The sequence below is a fragment of the Oncorhynchus mykiss genome, chromosome 14, assembly GCF_057628025.1.
Source record: "Oncorhynchus mykiss isolate SJ-2025 chromosome 14, ASM5762802v1, whole genome shotgun sequence".
Taxonomy (NCBI): domain Eukaryota; kingdom Metazoa; phylum Chordata; class Actinopteri; order Salmoniformes; family Salmonidae; genus Oncorhynchus; species Oncorhynchus mykiss.
In genome coordinates this window covers 19606410-19629399 of record NC_143035.1, presented here as the reverse complement: position 1 = coordinate 19629399, position 22990 = coordinate 19606410, and the positions used below count along the sequence as shown (strand labels likewise).

The window sequence follows — 22990 nt, the reverse complement described above, 5'->3', positions numbered from 1 at the left end:
TGCCACCACCATGTTTGACAGTGGGGATGGTGTGTTCAGCTGTGTTGCTTTTACGCCAAACATAACATTTTGCATTGTTGCCAAAAAGTTCAATTTTGGTTGCATCTGACCAGAGCACCTTCTTCCACATGTTTGGTGTGTCTCCCAGGTGGCTTGTGGCAAACTTTAAACAACACTTTTTATGGATATCTTTAAGAAATGGCTTTCTTCTTGCCACTCTTCCATAAAGGCCAGATTTGTGCAATATACGACTGATTGTTGTCCTATGGACAGAGTCTCCCACCTCAGATGTAGATCTCTGCAGTTCATCCAGAGTGATCATGGGCCTCTTGGCTGCATCTCTGATCAGTCTTCTCCTTGTATGAGCTGAAAGTTTAGAGGGACGGCCAGGTCTTGGTAGATTTGCAGTGGTCTGATACTCCTTCCATTTCAATATTATCGCTTGCACAGTGCTCCTTGGGATGTTTAAAGCTTGGGAAATCTTTTTGTATCCAAATCCGGCTTTAAACTTCTTCACAACAGTATCTCGGACCTGCCTGGTGTGTTCCTTGTTCTTCATGATGCTCTCTGCGCTTTTAACGGACCTCTGAGACTATCACAGTGCATTTGCATTTATACGGAGACTTGATTACACACAGGTGGATTGTATTTATCATCATTAGTCATTTAGGTCAACATTGGATCATTCAGAGATCCTCACTGAACTTCTGGAGAGAGTTAGCTGCACTGAAAGTAAAGGGGCTGAATAATTTTGCACGCCCAATTTTTCACTTTTTGATTTGTTAAAAAGGTTTGAAATATCCAATAAATGTTGTTCCACTTCATGATTGTGTCTCACTTGTTGATTCTTCACAAAAAAATACAGTTTTATATCTTTATGTTTGAAGCCTGAAATGTGGCAAAAGGTCGCAAAGTTCAAGGGGGCCGAATACTTTCGCAAGGCACTGTATATAGTATCAGTTCTCTGTCTCAAGAAGTATGACTCCGGATCGGAGTAATGTTTCTTCATCCTATGTAATGTATTCTCAGTTAATTCGTTTTTTTCCCCACCTGTTCAGAGAAACTAGTAATGGAAGTTTTTAGGTTTATGTCCCATCCATCATCCTGATATCACCAGATTTTAACCGCTAGATGGTACTGTTCCTACTATTAGGTGGACAAAGTTTGAAGAATGTGTGGTCCAAATTGGATGTTGGGTACTATAATTATTGAATATTGTATGAATCCTTAAACATATTTGCGTAATTATGATTGGTCAAGAGACTTAAAAAATATATATATTTCAACTATCTGGATATCCTAATTTTGTTTTATTATGTTATTTCAATAGTGAAATAATGTCAAATGCCCTACGACCTTGGTCAATGCTAACCAAACCACTCTCTCAGCAGTAGCCCCGTCCGCTCATGCTCCGAGGAACTATACCGTCCGTCATCCCTGACAACCAGCCCCATGACTACCTCCATCATCGTGACGAGCCCCCTTAGCCCCAGGGCCAGCCTGGACACAACCAGGAAGTTCCCTCCCATGATTTACAGGGAGAAGGCAGGGCAAAAGAAGGTGGGGCTGTCCATATCCCTAGCGACAGACACGGGGAGGAATGACGACGTATGGGCTCGCCGTGCCCTTTCCTCGCCAAACCACGGAGGCACCACTGGTCCAAACCAGTTCCTGCCTGTTCCTTCAGCCGGGGCAACCACCACGCTGACCATCACCTGCCAGGGTCGCATGGGCAAGTCGGAGGTTGAAGGTCGCGAGGGCAACAAACCGGCGGTGGGGAAATGTCCATCTTGGCTTGACGACGACCTCCCGCCAATGTGAGCTTGTCGTTCATTGACTAGGATTCAGAGGCCGATACAAAATGCTCAGTTGGCTAAGGGAGGAGCATCACACCATAACAGCCACAACATATTGTGTTTCTCCCAGCCTACACAGATCAGATACAGAGAACTACATTACCTGTCATCCTTCAGGAGACGTTTAGAAATCCTGCTTCATACGCATGTGGCCATGACCTCGTGCAGTGATGCACACCTCTGGATGGCAAACATGAAGAATGCATGACTTTTCTCTAGTTATACTTTATATGTTTTATTTGTTCATTTGGGTTTGTATGTTTTTGCGCATGTGAAGAAATGACAGTGATCTTTTAAGTAACCTTGCATGGTGACCTCTGAAATTTGACCATTTCCAATACACACTGGTTACAGCAACTCCCTCAATCATATTTACATTGTATTACTTTCTTAGCTTTGTCCAAGGAGTGTTGCTATTTAATAATTGTTGAATATACAGGGCTGCGCATGTATGCATGAATGTGCTTGAAACACTTGCCGATATATGCATACATGGTAAACATATTACATAGAGTAGACTTAAACTCTATTACTAGAATGCACTGGTAGTAGTAGAAAAATGGCCTTTCGCTCTATGTGGCAGATATGACAAATACATACAGCCCGTAAAACAATTTTATATGCTGTCCGTTTCATAAGACCGCTTGTCACTGCGTCTCTCCATCTTGTGGCCAGTCTTAATAGGACCACAAGACACACTTTAACTCGCATCCTTCCCAACGTCAGAAAGGCAGCTTTTAAAAGCCCTCTGTGGCCTGGAACTTAAACCCAAACCCGGTTAACCCAAACCTCCAAATTGCGTATTGTTCTGGCGAAAGACGAAGAACCCCACCTTTGAAGATGCGTTATGAGCAGGCTAATAAAATATGCATGCTTTTTAATGCTAGTTTCATTTTAGACTGCATCATGAGATCATTTCCATCTGCGCCATACAATATTCTGTAGAGGCCTATATTAGTGCAGTGAATTCAGTGTTTTTTTTCTCCCCAAGAGCTGAGCTGGCTGTGTTCTTGTTTAGAGTGCCACCTTGTGTTCAAATGGACACTGTTTTTATCAATTTGTAGATCTAGCCAGTACAACTATACTGTAAACCCATCGTTCTGATATTTAAGACAGTAATTGCTCATTTTGTAATAATACTGAACCTATAGTAAGTATCTCATTAAACTTTCTTGATTGTTTACAAAGAGCTCATTCTGTTGTCAACGGTAACCCATAGAGTAAACCTACAGGTGTTTTCAACACGCCCCCTATATTCCTTATATCACACATTCTCATATCTGTATGTATTACGTTGTGTGTCCAGATCTGTATGTGTTGTATTTGTGTGTTTGTTCATTAGTGTTTGTGCTCTTTCTCCATGTCTCTGCTTTCGTAGATTCAGTCACAGAACTGCTAGTGTATCAGATGACCCAGAGTAAGTGGTTCTTTGTTACCCATCGGCAGCACATCCCTGCTAAAACCACACCTGCAAAGTATCCCATCAAGTATGCCAGCTTCTAGACATGTCTATCTGTAAGGAGCTGATGGGTGTAACTCTGGACTATTGGACTTTCAACCATGTTACACCCATCCTATTCATTTTTATTTGCCAGAAGTTGGGAGGGTCTAGCGGTTGACTTCAAATTAAGATGCTTGTGTTTGTAACCAGCTTCTGTCATCTGCATGTCTCACACTCACTCTCAAAAGCAAACGCTGGAACTCTAGACGTGCGCATGAATCCTAACTGCAAGGGTGCACCCGAAAATGTCTGTGAGCCACTTATCCAGCCTCACCGAGTTGGTGTGTCTCTTATAGCCTTCGAGGGTCTACTGTGGAATAGGATGAACCTAGATCACTCTACTGTCTTGTGGACAGCTCATAGTCTCGTAAACCCCAAACCCTAAGCAACAGCAGTGACTAGGGTCTGATTTCAATGACGGACTCTTTTAGCAACTTCGATAAGGGGGGAAGAAATTGTTCTGGGGTGGGTCCTCTTCAGACAGACAACTCTTCTTTTTTTTATCAGGAGGCAGACATGCCTGAATGAAGATTCAAAACCAAAGTTTGCATGCAAAACCTTGCAGTGGTTTTACATTGACATTTACATTTGAGTCATTTAGCAGTCGCTCTGGATAAGAGCATCTTACATTAGTGCATACATTATTATTTTTGGGCTGGGGGGCACCATGGGATTTATTTTTGATACTCTTTAAAGAGGTAGTGTTTCAGACATTTTCAGATGGTTAGTTTTTAGTGAAGGTAGTTGATGTTAATTAGCCACTTGCGAAATGCACTCATTAAAAATAACCTCTGATCTCCATCTTTCTAGATACTATTTAGTATTTTATTCAAGCGGATAAGATGGTGACGTAGACAGAGACTTAGTTCTTCTATGACAAACTCATGTTCTATTACATGCAGACGCTGTTCAGCCAGAACATTTGAAAATTGTGGAAGGCTAGAGAGACTAGAGAGCTCACCATATGATGCATGTCTCACAAACAAGTATAGGTACCAGCACTGTACAAGGTATGAGGATCTCACTGTGGTTCTCAAAACAAAACCTGGATCAAATGTATAACTGATGCTCTGTGCTGTTGTACAGATAGGCTACTGTATATACAGTGCCTTGCGAAAGTATTTGGCCCCCTTGAACTTTGCGACCTTTTGCCACATTTCAGGCTTCAAACATAAAGATATAAAACTGTATTTTTTTGTGAAGAATCAACAACAAGTGGGACACAATCATGAAGTGGAACGACATTTATTGGATATTTCAAACTTTTTTAACAAATCAAAAACTGAAAAATTGGGCGTGCAAAATTATTCAGCCCCCTTAAGTTAATACTTTGTAGCGCCACCTTTTGCTGCGATTACAGCTGTAAGTCGCTTGGGGTATGTCTATCAGTTTTGCACATCGAGAGACTGAATTTTTTTCCCATTCCTCGTTGCAAAACAACTCGAGCTCAGTGAGGTTGGATAGTGAGGTTGGATGGAGCGCATTTGTGAACAGCAGTTTTCAGTTCTTTCCACAGATTCTCGATTGGATTCAGGTCTGGACTTTGACTTGGCCATTCTAACACCTGGATATGTTTATTTTTGAACCATTCCATTGTAGATTTCGCTTTATGTTTTGGATCATTGTCTTGTTGGAAGACAAATCTCCGTCCCAGTCTCAGGTCTTTTGCAGACTTGAGACTTGGCTCCATCCATCTTCCCATCAATTTTAACCATCTTCCATGTCCCTGCTGAAGAAAAGCAGGCCCAAACCATGATGCTGCCACCACCATGTTTGACAGTGGGGATGGTGTGTTCAGGGTGATGAGCTGTGTTGCTTTTACGCCAAACATAACGTTTTGCATTGTTGCCAAAAAGTTCAATTTTGGTTTCATCTGACCAGAGCACCTTCTTCCACATGTTTGGTGTGTCTCCCAGGTGGCTTGTGGCAAATTTTAAACGACACTTTTTATGGATATCTTTAAGAAATGGCTTTCTTCTTGCCACTCTTCCATAAAGGCCAGATTTGTGCAATATACGACTGATTGTTGTCCTATGGACAGAGTCTCCCACCTCAGCTGTAGATCTCTGCAGTTCATCCAGAGTGATCATGGGCCTCTTGGCTGCATCTCTGATCAGTCTTCTCCTTGTATGAGCTGAAAGTTTAGAGGGATGGCCAGGTCTTGGTAGATTTGCAGTGGTCTGATACTCCTTCCATTTCAATATTATCGCTTGCACAGTGCTCCTTGGGATGTTTAAAGCTTGGGAAATCTTTTTGTATCCAAATCCGGCTTTAAACTTCTTCACAACAGTATCTCGGACCTGCCTGGTGTGTTCCTTGTTCTTCATGATGCTCTCTGCGCTTTTAACGGACCTCTGAGACTATCACAGTGCAGGTGCATTTATACGGAGACTTGATTACACACAGGTGGATTGTATTTATCATCATTAGTCATTTAGGTCAACATTGGATCATTCAGAGATCCTCACTGAACTTCTGGAGAGAGTTTGCTGCACTGAAAGTAAAGGGGCTGAATAATTTTGCACGCCCAATTTTTCCGTTTTTGATTTGTTAAAAAAGTTTGAAATATCCAATAATTGTCGTTCCACTTCATGATTGTGTCCCACTTGTTGTTGATTCTTCACAAAAAAATACATTTTTATATCTTTATGTTTGAAGCCTGAAATGTGGCAAAAGGTCGCAAAGTTCAAGGGGGCAGAATAATTTCGCAAGGCACTGTATGACCTTTTGATAGCATGTTGCTTTACATGTTTTTATAATCTGCCTTTAATTATTAACGTTATCGCTGCTGCCTTCTGTTTTGCACGGTTCTACACAGTATAATACAAACTAATTTATACAGAAGAGTAATATCCAATAATATGTGTGGTATTGTCAGAATCATGGTGAGTTCCTTTTTGGGTTTGAGAAGGTGTATCTGACCATCGACTCGGTTTGACCTTTCCTGGCTGAACTTTCATCACTACGGCAACTCCAAACATTACTCCATATTATGTGCCTTTAAAATAAAACTCTTTCTGTCTATACCGTATACATGATTTTTCTCCCAGTGAATCTCTCTATAACTCCTTCCATATCCTTGTCTTCTCCTTTTTTCCCCCTCAGGAGTGTGAGTATGATTGACATGCGTTGTGAGGAGGACGCCATCTTGCCACACCACAGCCAGGTGCGCCACGAGCTCATGCACAACCAGTACAACATGATGAAGGAGGAAGAGGACCACTGGCAGGATGTAAGCACTCTCTCTCACACACGCATACGCACATGCTAATACACTTTTATACACACATTTACACTTACTCACACTTTATCATACAGTTGCACACACACACCTACACATTCAAGCATTCATACAGTCACACATCTACTGTCGGTCTGTTAGGACCTAGCCCGGTGGAAGAGTCGCAGGAGAAGCGTCTCCCAGGACCTGATTAAGAAGGAGGAAGAGAGGAAGATGATGGAGAAGCTGATGACGGGTGAGGGGGGGGCCATCTCTCAGAGGAGGAAGAGCATCAAAACCTACCGGGAGATTGTTGAGGAGAAGTACGTCACAAGGAAATCCTCCATTTTAGATTGAATCCTGGTTTCCATATTGTTGGTTGTCTCCATGTGCAGTATAGGCCTATACCTACTCTCTTCTCTCATAGCCTGTTGTTTTTTTATCTCATCCTGGCCTCGACCTATTTTATAATTGCATCAGGGGATCATAGCATGTTTCAACAATGATGCTTTTGTCAGTGTGTAGTCAGTCACATGGCCCCTATCTCATCTTGTCCTCCCGTCTCTCCTCCCCTAGGGAGCGTCGTGAGAACGACCTCCGCGAGGCCTACCGGTTGGCCCGCACCCCTGAGGAGGCAGCGTTGGTCCTCCACCGCTACGCCCAGCGCTTCACCATCAGTGAAGCGGTGTTGGAGCGCCTGCAACTGCCCAAACTGCTGGACAGGAGCATCTCTGAGGATCCCACCGCTACCACCAACACACGTCTCACCCTCACCCCCACTTCCTGTTCTCCCACCCCCACCTCCTCGGAAGAAGATACAAATGGCCCCCTGAAGTACCTGAGGCAGCAGTCACTCCCGGCACCCAAGTTTACCGCTACTGTTGAGGCCCAGGTGGTGGGGTTCCCCCAGGGTTTGTCTCATCGCCCCCAGATCCGGTCACGCAAGCCTGAACCAAACCCCTCAATCCGGGCCGTCTCACCCAAGTCTGTGCCTTTGCTGATGCCCAAGCCTTACAATCAACCCAAGGGCATGCAGATGCTGGTGGGACCCAGGCCAGGCAAGGTGAGGCACAAAATGCCAGCTAATGGCAAGGGTTTTATCAGTGTTATCACTAGTGTATTTTACTGTAACATTGTGTTTGAACAAAGGTTTAAATTACCAGGGGGGCCGTGGGCTTGTTCGCCACTCATCCCTCAAAGTAGTTTGAATGTTTTGTTCAGCCTAGTCTTCCAAGGGCACACAAATGTATTGTGTAAATGGAACCCTGATCTTGGCATTTAAATTAGAATAGAAGACAGAAACCATGGAGATTAGGTGTCATGTTTTCAGACAAAAAGATATAAATCCCTTTTCCTTCTTCCCCGAAGTCTGTTGCAACATCTCAATTCAGCATAACAGGATGTTCATTTTCATCCTCAAAACCATTTGCCAAATGGGCCTATTCCAAAGGAAGATAACATGCTTTGGGGTTATTATGGGAACAAACCGGGACTTCTTTCACTTCTGTGTCTGGAATCTCTTATTTGGAGCTGAGGGGAGCCTGAATGGGGGGCTCTGTTCCGTATTGACTTAAGAAGTTGACAAGTAGTCCCTCTCAATGTGAAGTGGGTCTCTGGGCAGACAGAGAGGACCACACAGACTGAGGGGGTAATTCTGGGTAGTGAGTCCCCCTTCATTCAACAACCCCCCTGTGTGTCTGGAGTACTCTGTGCTCCTCACACATGCATTACAGCCTTTCATTCAGTCCCAGCATGTTATCGGGCTAGCTGAATAGCTTATAGGCCAGAGTTGCATGAATGGGTTACGGTTTTATTTACAACATGGGGCAACTTCCGGTCTGGGTGGTCATAATGCAGTCGTTGCTGTGGAATTTGGGAGAGTTCACCCCAGTTGACTGTTCTTGTATTGCTGTCTGAAGGATATTTTTGGCGTGGATACAGTATCTCTAAAATTGTGTTTTAAGTGTTGGATTTTGACATTGAAATGCATCTTTGTAGTATGTATACATGTGTGTGTTCTCTAAGCCTTCAGTCTCTAACCTGTGTACTCAGGTGGACGGCTTGCTGCGAGTGAACGGCGACATGGGAAACGATGAGGTCACCACTCCCGAGAGCGAGGGAAGGACCTCCCCTCTACGGTTCTACCCCTCCCCTGCCACACCTACAGCCTCCTCTGATGGTTCCAACACACACCCATGTGAGGCCACTCCCCCACCCACACATAGCCCCTCCCCCAGGGCAAGCCCATTACCAGCCATGCCAGCTGTGGCACAGTGTGGCACAAGCACAGGCACTGCAGTGACATCATCTTCAGTGCCAGGAGAAAGTGATGCCCAGAAGAAGGATAATGCACAGGAGTCTAAACCACCTAGCCGGCCCACCTCACTGCCCTCGGTGAGCACTCAATACATGTAGCCAGTCGGCTTTGTTTCTGTGGAAAAAAAACATGCGTTATCTAAAAGGTCTGAAAAGACTTGGAACAATGTAAATTGTGGCTTGCATCTTGACAAACTGTCAGTGGTGTAAAGTACTACTTAAACCTCTTAAGGATCCGCCCCCTTTTTTTGGTCTAAAATGACATACCCAAATCTAACTGCCTGTAGCAAGGATATGCAAACTTTGAAGTTTGTTTAAATGTTAAATTAATGTAGGCGAATATAACACATTAGATCTGGTAAAAGATAATACAACGAAAAAAACATGAATTTAAAAAAAATGATTGTACAATCTTTAAAATTCCAGAGAAAGGCCATAATGTATTATTCTAGCTGAGGCACAATAGAGATTTTGTCCACTAGATGGCAGCAGTGTAGGTGCAACATTTTAGACTGATCCAATGAACCATTGAATTTCTGTTCAAAATGTTGTATCAAGACTGCCCAAATGTGCCTAATTGGTTTATTAATACATTTTCAAGTTCATAACTGTGCACTCTCTTCAAACAATAGCATGGTATTATTTCACTGTAATATCTACTGTAAATTGGACAGTGCAGTTAGATTAACAAGAATTTTAGCTTTCTGCCAATATCAGATATGTCTATGTCCTGGGAATATATCTTGATACTTACAACGTCATGCAATCACATTAGTCTAAGTTAGCTCAACTGTCCACGGGGGACACAGCAATCCTGTCGTTTTTTGGGGGTATCTGTACTTTACTTTACTATTTATATTTTTGGCAACTTTTACTTCACTACATTCCTAAAGGAAATTATGTACTTTTTACTCCATACATTTTCCCTGACACCCAAAAGAACTCTACATTTTGAATGATTAGCAGGACAGGAAAATGGTCTAATTCACACACTTGGCGGACTCACTAAACACATGCTTCGTTTGTAAATGATATGAGAGTTTTGAAGCATGCCCCTGGCTATCTGTAAATTAATAAAACAAGAAAATGGTGCTGTCTAGTTTGCTTAATATAAGGAATTTGAAATGATTTATACTTTAACTTTTGATACGTAAGTATATTTAAATCCAAATACTTTTAGACTTTCTCAAGCAGGATTTTACTAGTTGACATTTTCTATCAAGATATCTTTTACTCAAGTATGACAATTGGGTGATTTTTCCACCACTGCAAACTGCTGACTGAAAGCCTACATACAGTCCATAGATAGTATAAAGCAACATTGTGTCAGAAAGGTCATGACTTCAACAAAAGGAAGGAGGAGGATGTATAATCAGACTATTTCTTCCTGTGGGTGTCCCTACAGGAGCTGCAGAGCACAGAGTGTCTTGTGGAGGCGGGAGGCAGGTCTGCTGCAGGCCCACTGGGGGAGGAGCCCAACACAACAGAGACTGCAGTACAGCCCTCTCCAGCTACAGGTCTGTTCCTATGTGTTACTTAGGAGACTAACTGCTGCTACTCTGACACCTAGTGGTGGCCATTTATATTTTTCTATAACCCATCAAATCCTTTTGCTATTTGATGTGCATTCTAGTAATTTATTACTCATTGTCTGATGAGCAAATGAACACTAAACTGTTAAACAAATTATTCAACTTGGTCTTCCTGTGGTTAAAGTCACATTAGGACACACTGTCTGGGCTTACCGTAGACTCTGATGCAGAGCCTTGCTCTGATTCACCTAGACATGTGTCCGTCTGGTTTTCAGAGTCACAACAAGCTCCCAAAGAACAAACAGAAGTGTGTATGAATGCCACAGCGACTACACAGAACACCACTGTCCTCCGTCCAGTCCTATCAGAGCACGCCACACAACAAGCTCAACCAATGACCGCGACGGTGAGATCACCTGCCAACCAATCAATGGCCCCCAATGCTGCGACTAGTCCATCATTTGTGCGCTGCTCTACCTCAAGCAGAAGCCGTACCCAGGAGTGTTCAGCGCCATAGAACTTTCACATAGAAATGTAGGACAGACCTGATTCTATACTGTGTAGAATAGGGTATCACGAACTCTATAAATTAAATTTCTCTCTGCTAAGTCCTAACTATAAATATTTTTGAAGAATCCTCTGGTCATGTTTTGATCATTGTGTTTCTGACTTTTCTGGGATGATCTTAGGTCAGTGAGCCCAGCCTGAAGGCGTCTCAGAGAGCAGATGAAGTTGCTACCTTGGCTGATCCAGGACCTGTCAGAAACAAACCACCATGTGAAGCTCCCACAACAGGTAAGCAACATTTGTTTTCAGAACCAAATTAACCTCAAACTGCCTTTTTGACAAAAGTCGTTATTTCCCGCAGCCCTCTCAGCTATCACACACCCAACACTTTTTTTCCTTTGCGTCTCCAACTGGCACTTTGTATTTTTGCTTGTGAACTCTCTATCTATCCCCTCCTTTTCTCCTTCTCACCCCCTTAACCTCCCTCCTTCCTCCCCCCTCCTTGCTTGTGCTGTAGAGCTGGCTAACAGTGCCAGTTATCCACCAGCAACTGGCAACCCTAGGTTAGGCCTACGTTGGGAGTTCTTCACCACGCCAGGTAAACTGCTCACTGTTTAGTTGAGCTTGCCTGTAACCCTCTTTGGGGTTCACGTACTCATACATAGTACAGGGTTTCCCCATGGCTTCCCCGGAGGCTGGGTGACAGCATTGGAAACCTGTTTCCTCACTCTACTGGTTTTGTCATTTACTATTGGAGTCCTGTGGACTCTTATAATGCTGTAATTACTATAGTAACAATGTTAATACAACATTGCTACGTATAACTACAGTGTTACTAATGAACTGAATGTTTTCTTAAGATTTGAATCAGACAACTTTGTGTCGGAGGTAAAACAAATGGAAGCATCATTACAAATGTTTGGGAGAGTTGTTGTTAAACAGTCTGATTTAAAGTTGTTCAGGGGATGCAACACATACAAAAGCCCAGGCCCAGACAAAATAAGTGGACATGTGTTATAGCACTGTGCTGAACCAATTGGCTGGTGTTTTTAGACATTTTCCAATCCTCACTCAACCAGCAACACGTTCCAGTATTGTGGAAAAATCTATAATAATACCCATTCCTAAAGCATCTAATCCCTCTGTGCTGAATGACTACCGCCCTGTCGCCTTGACATCCTTAGTAATGAAATGCCTTGAGAAACTTGTGAAAAGTCATATTCTCAGCGTCACCCAGAAGCTTCTCGACCCATTTGTTTGCCTATCAGCCTAGCAGAGGAGTTGATGATGCTATTCTTACCCTCCTTAACATGGTCTATAGACATCTAGAGGGTGTCAAATCCCATTTAGGGTTCTGTTTGTTGACTTTTCTTCTACCTTCAACACTATTTCCTTAGATGGGGGGCTGGTTTTGTGGCTGTTGGACTTCCTGAGCCAGTGCTCACAGCGAGTCAAAATAGGTCCCCACGTGTCGGACATACGCAATACCAACACAGGCTCTCCTCAGGGATGTGTTTTGTCCCCACTCCTGTACATCTTGTACACTAATAGTTGTACTAGTTCACATCCTAACAGACACCTCGTTAAGTTTGCTGATGACACTGCCTTGATCAGCCTGTTGCATGATGATGAGGAACATCATGGCCCGGTCCTAGATGACTTTGTAGAGTGGTGTGAGGAATCACACTTGGTCCTCAATACCAACAAGACCAAAGAGATGTGCATAGACTTCAGGAAGTGTACAACACCTACCTCTGCAACATCTATCAGAGGTCAGAATATAGAGGTTGTAGAGGAATACAAATACCTTGGTGTCCTCTTGGACAATAAGCTTCAGTGGAGTAAATGTACAGACCTGATCTACAAAAAGAGCCAACAGAGACTGTCCTTTCTCAAAAAGCTGGTATTTTTGAATGTACACTATACTGACTCACAAATCTTTCATTGAGAGTATTTAAACTTTTTGTATTGTTTGTTGGTTTGGTAATGCCACTGTCAGCCAGAGAAATATGCTGCGGATTATCACTACAGCAAGCAAGGTACTTTGTGTCAAACAGACAGGCCTGGATGAGATCTTTAAGGTCAGGGCCCGCCAAGGCTCACAAAATAATTTTAGACCCAAGCCACCCCCTGTACCCAAACTTTGAACTACTCCCCTCTGGGCGCAGGTATAGGGCACCCCTCAGCAGGAAAAACAGAACTAAACAATAATTTGTGCCAGGTGTGATATCCCTCCTAAATAGCTTGGTCTAATGTTCCTATCGACGCAGTAAGGCCAGCAGGCTAGTCTTAAAAAAATAAATGTTTAATTGGTATGTAACTGTTATAAAAGTTGCATTGTCAATTTTGTTTTGTATTTAAACGACACTTTAAACGTGTACGTGACACTGCAACAAAATTGTAAGTAAGAGTTTTTTAAATAAATAAGAGAAACTTATTGTAAGGTGTTAAAGAATTGTTGAATGTAGATTTTTGGTGTACTTTTGCAGGAAACTGGAATTGTTAGCCACTCAGTAATGACAAATACCACACAGCTTGTAGCTTTTCAGCAACTCAATATTCACCTTCATACCTTCTCACCTAGATTTGTTCCCTGCCACCTTTCGCTTCATTCCCTCATTCCTTTACCTGACATTCATTATTTAAATAGCTTTTGCGTTCACACAAAGACAGTGTAATGACTAAAAAGATCATGTCCACTCCGCATCAGTTCCTGTGTTTTGAACGATGTTTGTTTTCTAACCGACTACCTTTTTCACTGTATCTCTATTTCATAGAGGGGGCAGAGCAGGAGCGTGGTACAGCAGCGGTGAGTCCATTCTAACTGTTCCATCTGCTATAATCTTTCCTGGTAGAGTTCTAAATGGGGTTTTACTAGTTCTCATCTGGTTGAGACAAAAAAAAATGGTGTCAATACCGTCCACAATGCATTGGATACAATGCATCTTAACAGACAATCCAGGGTTGTGTTCATTAGGGCACACAGTAACAAAACCGTGAAACCAAAACAAACTTTTCTTATTGGGCAAGTTCATTATTGGCTCTCCGTTTCACTCCATTTCAGAGCGTGTTTTTCCGTTTTGTCTACTGAGCACAATCCATTTGTTGTTTTTCTAATATATTTAGGACCTCCCTAAAACCCAATGCTTGATAGGTTGAGCCAATGAACAATGACCAATCAGATGAGGATTATGTACAAAGTGCCCAGCCTTGCTCTTCATCCCCTCATCTCTCGCTCTTTTCTCTATCCTTAGGACACCTTTGGCTAGCATGGACATAGTGCTGTTGTAGATCAACTGTCTCCTCTCTTCCCTTTCTGTGGATGTGTGTGTACTTTGGTTTATGAATATGTGGGTCGGCGTGTGTGCGTGTGTGAGCTCTGGGTGGGCTCTATCAGGTCACTCAGGTGTCATCCCCGGTAGTGGCCCAGGCTAAGCGGGGTGACCGCTGGTCTTGGGACCCAAATGAGGAGCGAAAGCGTCAGGAAAGGTGGCAGCAAGAGCAGGAGCGCATGCTTCAGGTAGAGTTAAGCTACTAAAGACCCAAAAGCTAGGCCTGATTTAGCATGCTGCAAAATACTAAATAACAAAAGCTAGGCCTGATTTAGCATGCTGCTATATACTCATTAAGAAACACTAGGCCTGAGTTAGCATGCTGCTAAATACTCATTAACAAAAGCTAGGCCTGAGTTAGCATACGGCTAATAATATGTTAACAAAAGGCCAGCGTTAGCATGCTAAAGCTAGGCCTGAGTTAGCATGATGCCCTATTGACTTTAGCTAAAGATAGGCCCGAATAAGCCTACTGATTACTGAATCTATGGTCTGCAGCACCAGTTACATTTACCCAAAGCAGGTGCTAACTTTCTGTTAGCTTGCAGACACATTTTAATTAACCACAATCCTGCTTAGTCATCTGCCTGCTCTGAGTCTGAAGTCAACCCCCAATGTGCTACTCACTGCTGTGCACACAGTGGCCACACAGCGGCAGCATTGCACAATACAAGCTGTGTGCTATGGCATGACCTGCGTGTCTCACACTCACTCGCCAGAGCCCCAAATCTTCCGCCAGTCAACTTCGCTCTCCTCCTCTACCTACCCGTCATAGGGTGTCTCAATACTCCAAATAGCCTTGTTTTCTTCATCCTCACCTAACCTATATTCTCAGATCTATAAATCTACAGATGAAGGTGAGAAGAAAAGAAAGACATTTTAGACTATTGAGATCCCCCGACAGAGTTTGCTTTGCTGCAACTCTAACATTGTCACCTTAGACTCCTAAACCACCTTGTCAGTGCATGGTGTGTCTGTTTCTTTGGTTGGCAGCTTTTTAAATGTATTTTCTCTTTTAAAACCCTCATACACGCATGCTATGTTTGTGTATGCCCACTTTTTCCTGTCACATGATTGGCTCATGCTTCTCAATGGTACTTAATATAGACCTGAACTAACACAATATATTTATTTTAGATGAAATCCAATGTTAATGGATAGTTCATTCGAAATCTAAGTTAATCAGATGTTTTCATATTTCAAAAGGAGTCTGAAGTTGAGTCTTCCACATTTCACACCATCTTTCAAGGAAAAATACCATTTTTTTTCATTAGTTCATTGTTGATACAATCCCAACATGTTTTGCATGTCAGCAGTCAAGTTTTCAAGACATTGGATTTTCATGAAGCAAAGTGTCATGAGCCATCATCATGTTTTAGGGAGAGTGATAAGTACTTTGTTAGTTACTAAAACACGAAATGTGGCAAATCCCGATATGCTTTATGGCCAGGTATGGCCCAATAGGCATCTTTTCTGACTGTCTGTCTGTATGGCATGTCATCGATGATGAATGTGTGCCATCTCTCGTTGCCATGGTAATAGGAGAAGTACCAGCATGAGCAGGAGAAGCTGAAACAGGAGTGGGAGAGAGCGCAAAGAGAGGTGGAAGACGAGGAGAGGAGATACCATGAGGAGGTGTGTTGAGTGAGTGTGTGTATGCGTGCGAATATGAAAATGGCTGCTGAATGAATACAAACCCCAATTTCTCCCTCCCTCCCTATTTCTCCCCCTCCCTCCCTCCCTCCCTATTTCTCCCCCTCCCTCCCTCCCTCCCTCCCTCCCTATTTCTCCCCCTCCCTCCCTCCCTATTTCTCCCCCTCCCTCCCTCCCTCCCTATTTCTCCCCCTCCCTCCCTCCCTATTTCTCCCCCTCCCTCCCTCCCTATTTCTCCCCCTCCCTCCCTCCCTATTTCTCCCTCTCCCTCCCTCCCTATTTCTCCCTCTCCCTCCCTCCCTATTTCTCTCCCTCCCTATTTCTCCCCCTCCCTCCCTGCCTATTTCTCCCCCTCCCTCCCTGCCTATTTCTCTCCCTCTCTCTATTTCGCTCTCTCCCTCCCTCCTTATTTCTCTCCCTCCCTCCCTATTTCCTTCCCTCCCCTCCCTAACTATTTCTTTCTCCCTCCCTCCCGCCCTCTTTCGCTCTCTATTTCTCTCTCTCCTCCCTATTTTCCTCCCGCTTTTCCTAATTCCTTCCCTTTTTCCACAGGAGCGAAGGATACTAGATGAGACTGTGGCCCCTCTGACCCCCCTCTCCTCCACCCTGCCCTCGCCCATCCGGGGGGACACCCCCGCGCCTATGGACCCCCAGAACACCATCGTCCGGTCGCTGGCCGACTGGGAACGCAAGCAGGAGCTGCTGGAGAGACAGGGGGTGAGAGGAGAAGTTATATTGGGTTACCTTTCAAATTAAAATAACGTGTTGTAAATATGTATATGCAGTGCATTCGGAAAGTATTCAGACCCCTTGACTTTTTCCACATTTTGTTACGTTACAGCATTATTCTAAAATTGATTAAATCGTTTTTTCCCCCTCGTCAATCTACATACAATACTCCATAATGGCAAAGTAAAAACAGTTTTTTTTTTATTTTTAGATTTATTAAGAATGTAAAACTAAAATATTACATTTACATAAGTATTCAGACCTTTTACTCAGTACTTTGTTGAAGCACCTTTGGCAGAGATTACAGCCTCAAGTCTTCTTGAGTACGACGCTAAAAGCTTGGCACACCTGTGTTTGGGAAGTTTATCCCATTCCTCTCTACAGATCCTCACAAGCTCTGCCAGGTTGGATGGGACGCGTTGCTGCTATTTTCAGGTCTCTCCAGAGATGTTCTATTGTGTTCAAGTCTGGGCTCTGGCTGGGCAACTCAAGGACATTCAGAGACCTGTCCCGAAGCCACTCCTGCTTTGTCTTGGCTGTGTGCTTATGGTCGTTGTCCTGTTGGAAGGTGAACCTTCGCCCGAGTCTGAGAACCTGTTCCAGAGCGCTCAGGATCTCTCTGTACTTTTCTCCGTTCATCTTTGCCTCGATCCTGACTAGTCTAGAAGTCCATGCCACTGCAAAACATCATAAAGACAACTGCCTTTCAAAAATATAATAATAATTGTTTATTTGTAATAATGACAATTACAACAATACTGAATGAACACTTATTTTAACTTAATATAATACATCAATAAAATCAATTTAGCCTCAAATAAATAATGAAACGTGTTCAATTTGGTTTAAATAATGCAAAAACAAAGTGTTGGAGAAGAAAGTAAAAGTACAATATGTGCCATGTAAGAAAGCTAACGTTTAAGTTCCGTGCTCAGAACATGAGAACATATGAAAGCTGGTGGTTCCTTTTAACGTGAGTCTTCAATATTCCTAGGTAAGAAGTTTTAGGTTGTTGTAGCAATGGGAATTATAGGACTATTTCCCTCTATACCATTTGTATTTTATTAACCTTTGACTATTGGTTGTTCTTATAGGCACTTTAGTATTGCCAGTGTAACAGTATAGCTTCTGTCCCTCTCCTCGCTCCTCCCTGGGCTCGAACCAGGAACACAACGACAACAGCCACACTCGAAGCAGCATTTCCCATGCAGAGCTTGGGGAACAACCACTCCAAGGCTCAGAGCGAGTGACGTTTGAAACGCTATTAGCACGCGCTAACTAGCTAGCCATTTCACTTCGGTTACACCAGCCTCATCTTGGGAGTTGATAGGCTTGAAGTCATAAACAGCGCAATGCTTGACGCACAACGAAGAGCTGCTGGCAAAACGCCCGAAAGTGCTGTTTGAATGAATGTTTACGCGCCTGCGAGCTGACAAGGTGAAAATCTGTTGTTCTGCCCCTGGACGAGGCAGTTAACCAACCGTTCCTAGGCCATCATTGAAAATATGAATGTGTTCTGAACTGACTTGCCTAGTTAAATAAAGGTTAAATAAAGGTGTAAAAAGTAATTAAAAAATCTGCTAAATCGGTGTACCGATTTCCGATTGTTATGAAAACTTGAAATCGGCCATTCCGATGAATCGGTCAACCTCTAATAGCAACAGACCATGGCACTCTACAGGAATAACCAATAGATGTTATCCTGCTTACTCTTCTGAAAGGGGAACCCCTGTTCCAGAAAAGACCCAAGGGGTGTAACCATAGTTGGCCATAACAGTTACAAGAATAACCATGTCTAATGGTGTCCAATGACCTAGAGCACAAATACTTACACTAGTTTTGCTGGCTCCTTCTGAAATATATAATTGCCACGTATGTACTGAAAATTCACAATAAAGGTTCTCCCGTCTCAACAGAGGAACTCTAGAGCTCTGTTAGAGTGACCATTGGGTTCTTGATCACCTCCCTGACCAAGGCCCTTCTCCCCCGATTGCTCAGTTTGGCCGGGGGGCCAGCTCATGGACGTCTTGTTGGTTACAAACTATTTCCATTTAAGAATGATGGAGGTCACTGTGTTCTTGGGGACCTTCAATGCAGCAGAAATGTTTCGGTACCCTTTGTTAACTCGAAATGACACAACAACAAGGTTCCAGTTTAACAACGTTTACTAAACCGTATTAGCACACTACGTCTTTTGGAGTTCTTTAGCAGCCAGCTCCTCTAGCCACTAGATGTGCTTTTGGCACTATTCCAGTTAAGGATTCTTTAAGGGTACACGCCTACCTTGTTGAAGCATTTCTTTGACTTCCTCAAACACTCAATTTTTACTCCAATTACTGAGCTCGTCTAGCTTCACTTAGTCAAATGACACATCCTTTGTTTCAAGTGCATCGATTTTCCATTGGTTCAATTCTGAGATTATCGACAAGTGACCGGTCAGCTGACCCTGTTGTACCAGAAAGTGTAGCTGGTTCAGAGTGCTGCAAGTTGTACCAGTTTGGTGTTTTCCTTTGTCTTTTCCTGCTCCTCCAATGACTGTTTCTGTATGTGGAATAGCACTTTCTTTGTCCATGTATTTAAGTGTGTCCAGTTTTCAGACTGGAACAACCATGTTGTCTTAACACATGTGGCTGTTGAATGTTTTCCTAATTTGAACGCTCATTGGATATGACATCTGGTTGGTGTGTGTCTGTTAATGTGTCCTTTTTGTCATTTTCATTAGGAGACTGATTCTCAGCAACAGACCCTCTATCTTGTTGATTATTTACTTTCCTCAATCTTGAGTGATGCACAGTGGTGTCTCCGTGCCTCACAAATATCACCACACCATCTTGGCCAATGACTACTCCCGGTCCTTTCCACTCTTGACAGTCAACTCGTTTGAAGTACACTTTCCAGTCTCGTACTTCTCATCGGTGGGTCGAAGCTGTTTATGCAGAGCCCTGCAAGTTCTCTCTCAACACGTTTAAAAGGCACTCGACTCAGTGTAGGGACGTGGACTTCACTAATAAAGTGAAATTGTGAACTAACCGTTTTTAATTTATTAAACGGCTAATATGACCAGAGTTAATGTGCCGTAAGGCAGTGGGTTTTGTGATTTGGTGGATTTTAGGGTGATTGTAACTAACCCTTTGAAACTGTCTTCATCTCTCTTCATCCACCAGGGGAACACCGAGAGAGTGGTATGGAAAGGACAAGATAACGACAGGAGTAGTGACATCAGCACAGCGTCCAGAGATGAGAGTATGAAAACAGCAGTCAGGTCAGTCTGAGAGCGTGTGTGTGTGGCCTTGAACTCTACAATGGTCATGAGAATAATGACTTTCTATATAATGTCATTAATGAAATGGAAATTAATTATGCATTTAATCAATCAATCATCAACAGCTCAATCAGCCAGAACAGCAGTCAGGCAGACAAGCTGACACCGAGTTTGCAGAATGGTCAGAGAGCACCACCCACCATGGCCGTTCCCCAGCCCCCCAACAAGAAACAAAATACAGAGGTCTTACTAGACTGCACCAAACCCAGCCAGCAGGCGCCCTCTCGGGACAGGAGGTATGTGCAGTGTCGGAACTAGAATTCTATACATTGGGTGGCCAAGGCTACTTTAGGCGGTCCATAGACCATGACAGAAAATGAGTGTGTAACCCTAACCTGGCATCTAAGGAGCATGAATGAATCCTATGATTGCTGATTAGAGGTAGAAGTGATAATTCACATAACCCGGAGTTCTTCAATGTGGTAGATAGTGTGGTCCAAAAGGGTTACTTCACTAGAATTCTTTAATATACTATGACTAGTCACTGTCTCTACCTCGGAACTGCAGCTCAATTTCTCTCTCTCTCTCTCACACACACACACAAACATACTGTAATCACCAACTGGAGAGACTTGGGTCACTCTGTTTTCATGAATATATAATCTGGGTCTATAAGTGTTGCACATCCAAAATATTTTAAGGAAATAAAGCTCAAGCACCAAGGAGATAAGATGGCGTTTGTGTGTTACATAAATTGCATAGTTTATTTACAAAAATGTACACAATGCAAAAAAAATAAAAATAATTTTGCTGCCAATCAATATTACAAACTTACTGTATGTATGTATGTATGTATGCATGCACGTATGCACGCACGTACGTACGTAATAGCAAAGAAGTTTTGGAATTGGCCTAATCAAGACCAAATTAAATGTGTGACATGTGTGACATGATACCCTTTGGATATATCATTTTGAATATCCGTGTACTAGCTAGTACACAGTGTAGGTTTTAATCATGACCAGAGGGACGTCCTAAGTGCAAATTATCCTAGGTAGATTTAAAACAGCATAATTCTGCGGTTCTGGTGAGAACTGGCTAAATGTTTCACAAACTCATCCATGTTGAGGGAGCGTGCCCCTCCTTGACTCAACACTGAGGATTCCGAGATTACTTAACCTGTCATCAACCATTGTTGTCCTAAGGTGGGTTTTAATCTGTTTTAAAGCTGAGAAGCTTTAACAACAGAAATCTTACAAAGTCGAAAAAGCTCATGGAAGGCCTCTTTTTTTTAAGATTCTAGAAACACAACCAAGTCGAGGAGAGTAGACGGTCTGTCCCTTCCACTTTTCTCTCTTATCAAGAAGCCGCTTGGTTTGATGTCCTCTAAATCTGACTCGAAGGTCTGAACAAAGGCAAACAGAGGCTCCTCATTCAAGAATGATGTAGTCTTTGGGTTGAGAGACTGAACCCCTTGCATTCTCGCAATTCTTCTTCTCTGCAGCTCATCTGTGAGTCTGTCAAGCCCCTGATAAAAGATATCTCTTTGGAAGCTCTCACCATCACTTTGGTCACTATTTTTCTGTCCTACAGTGCTCATCATCAATGTCGTGAACTCTTAAGCTTGTTTTTAGGCTGTCTTTGACACACTGTTTATCCATTTATTTTGCAGTGCTCTGCAATCTCTTCAACCTCTTTACATAGTTCTCCAAAGTAACCCTCACTTCTGTAGTCCTGTAATGTGTCTGTAAAGGCACCTACTAGATCCACAGCCCTTGCTAGATTAAGAGCGCTTGATTGGAACACGTCAGAGACATTTGGCATCACCGAGCACTTTACAAAAGGTAACGAAAAGCCCTATGAAATGTAATTCTGAGTAAGAAGGCCCCTTGCCTCCACTAATCTATCAACACTATTTTTAAGTGTGATATCCTGTAGCACTCTCAGAACTGCTGGTAGCCTGTCCCTCAGATTACGGCATGCCATGTATCTGCATGCCCACCTTACATCCGTCTCTGTAGTTCTCGGGGCTGCTGTGGATATAGCTCTTTCTGAACTGCAAGCCACTTGAGATGAACGTACGAGCCAGATACAAAGTTATAAAGCTTCTGCAGGAGAGCAAAACAGTTAACTGCCTCAGGCACTGATTTTACATCATTGACAAGAACCAAATTCAAACAATGTGCATTGGAGTGCACATAAAATGCAACTCTTGCACTGTTTTTAATCCGTGCAGACACACCAGAATGCTTTCCACTCATGACGGATGCACCGTCATAGTCTTTCCCCACAAGATTATTTATGTTTTTCAAGGCAAAAGCCAGATCATAAGAGACCTGCCGCATCTAAGCTTTCAGCTGACTGAAAGTGTGAAAAGCTTTCGTGGATGGCAGTTGTAATAGTACCTCACAACTAAAGACATTTGTTATTTTTTCTTTTAAATCTTTGGTTTCATCTACAATTACACTTAAAAACTTAACTTTCTTTTACTTCTCTTATTATTTCACTTTGTACCATCTCAGCTCAGCCCTCAAGAACTTTGTTCTGGATTTGGTGGCTTGTGTACTTAGCATTGCCACATGCATTCATCCTTTTCTCTATGAGAGGGTCATGCTTTGCTATTTCTTTTAAGATTGTCAAACCATTACCCTTGTTAATGACCTCTGCACTATATTTTGAGTGGCAGTTAATAGGAGCACATCTGCAATTGTTTTAATGTAAGTACCATTTTCCTCCACTTTTCCTGTCCTCATTGATGACGTCTAACATTGATGAGTTGCTGTCAATAGCCACTTTATGCTGATTCCAAGCATACATAGCATTGATATGATGCTCTGACTTCGAATGGAGCTTAACCCCGAATCTTTAAACAGCGCCTTTTTCCAGTTACAAAAACCTGACTGTGATGTGAAAGCAGATTCAGGTCTATTGGGCAGAGAAACGCCTACAGGCGAAACAAGTCGAATCTTGACTTACAGAATATTCAAGCCACGAATTGTCCTTATACCAGGAGCTGTTGACAGCCCTTTTCCTAGTACCATGCTGAGTTATGGGAAATGTTTTCAAACACGGCTGAACAGGA

The 22990-nt window shown here is 42.9% G+C and overlaps 1 protein-coding gene across 22 annotated transcripts in view; it reads left to right on the top strand.

The window, feature by feature from the left end:
* The window catches only part of limch1b (LIM and calponin homology domains 1b), a 151308-nt gene that overhangs the window by 116997 nt on the left and 11321 nt on the right, over positions 1 to 22990 (top strand). For 6 of the 22 annotated variants that reach the window (XM_090198543.1, XM_090198541.1, XM_090198538.1 and 3 more), the window contains exons 9-21: positions 6463 to 6589; positions 6740 to 6900; positions 7154 to 7640; positions 8630 to 8971; positions 10299 to 10410; positions 10701 to 10831; positions 11115 to 11220; positions 13710 to 13741; positions 14330 to 14452; positions 15807 to 15899; positions 16470 to 16634; positions 19811 to 19908; positions 20034 to 20204. In XM_090198543.1, coding sequence (XP_090054669.1) covers positions 6463 to 6589; positions 6740 to 6900; positions 7154 to 7640; positions 8630 to 8971; positions 10299 to 10410; positions 10701 to 10831; positions 11115 to 11220; positions 13710 to 13741; positions 14330 to 14452; positions 15807 to 15899; positions 16470 to 16634; positions 19811 to 19908; positions 20034 to 20204 — 2148 coding nt within the window. Of the gene's footprint in view, positions 1 to 1391; positions 1818 to 3234; positions 3274 to 6462; positions 6590 to 6739; positions 6901 to 7153; positions 7641 to 8629; positions 8972 to 10298; positions 10411 to 10700; positions 10832 to 11114; positions 11221 to 11449; positions 11531 to 13709; positions 13742 to 14329; positions 14453 to 15806; positions 15900 to 16469; positions 16635 to 19810; positions 19909 to 20033; positions 20205 to 22990 lie in introns of all 22 variants that reach the window. The other 16 variants (XM_090198548.1, XM_090198551.1, XM_090198550.1 and 13 more) reach the window with 4 other exon arrangements.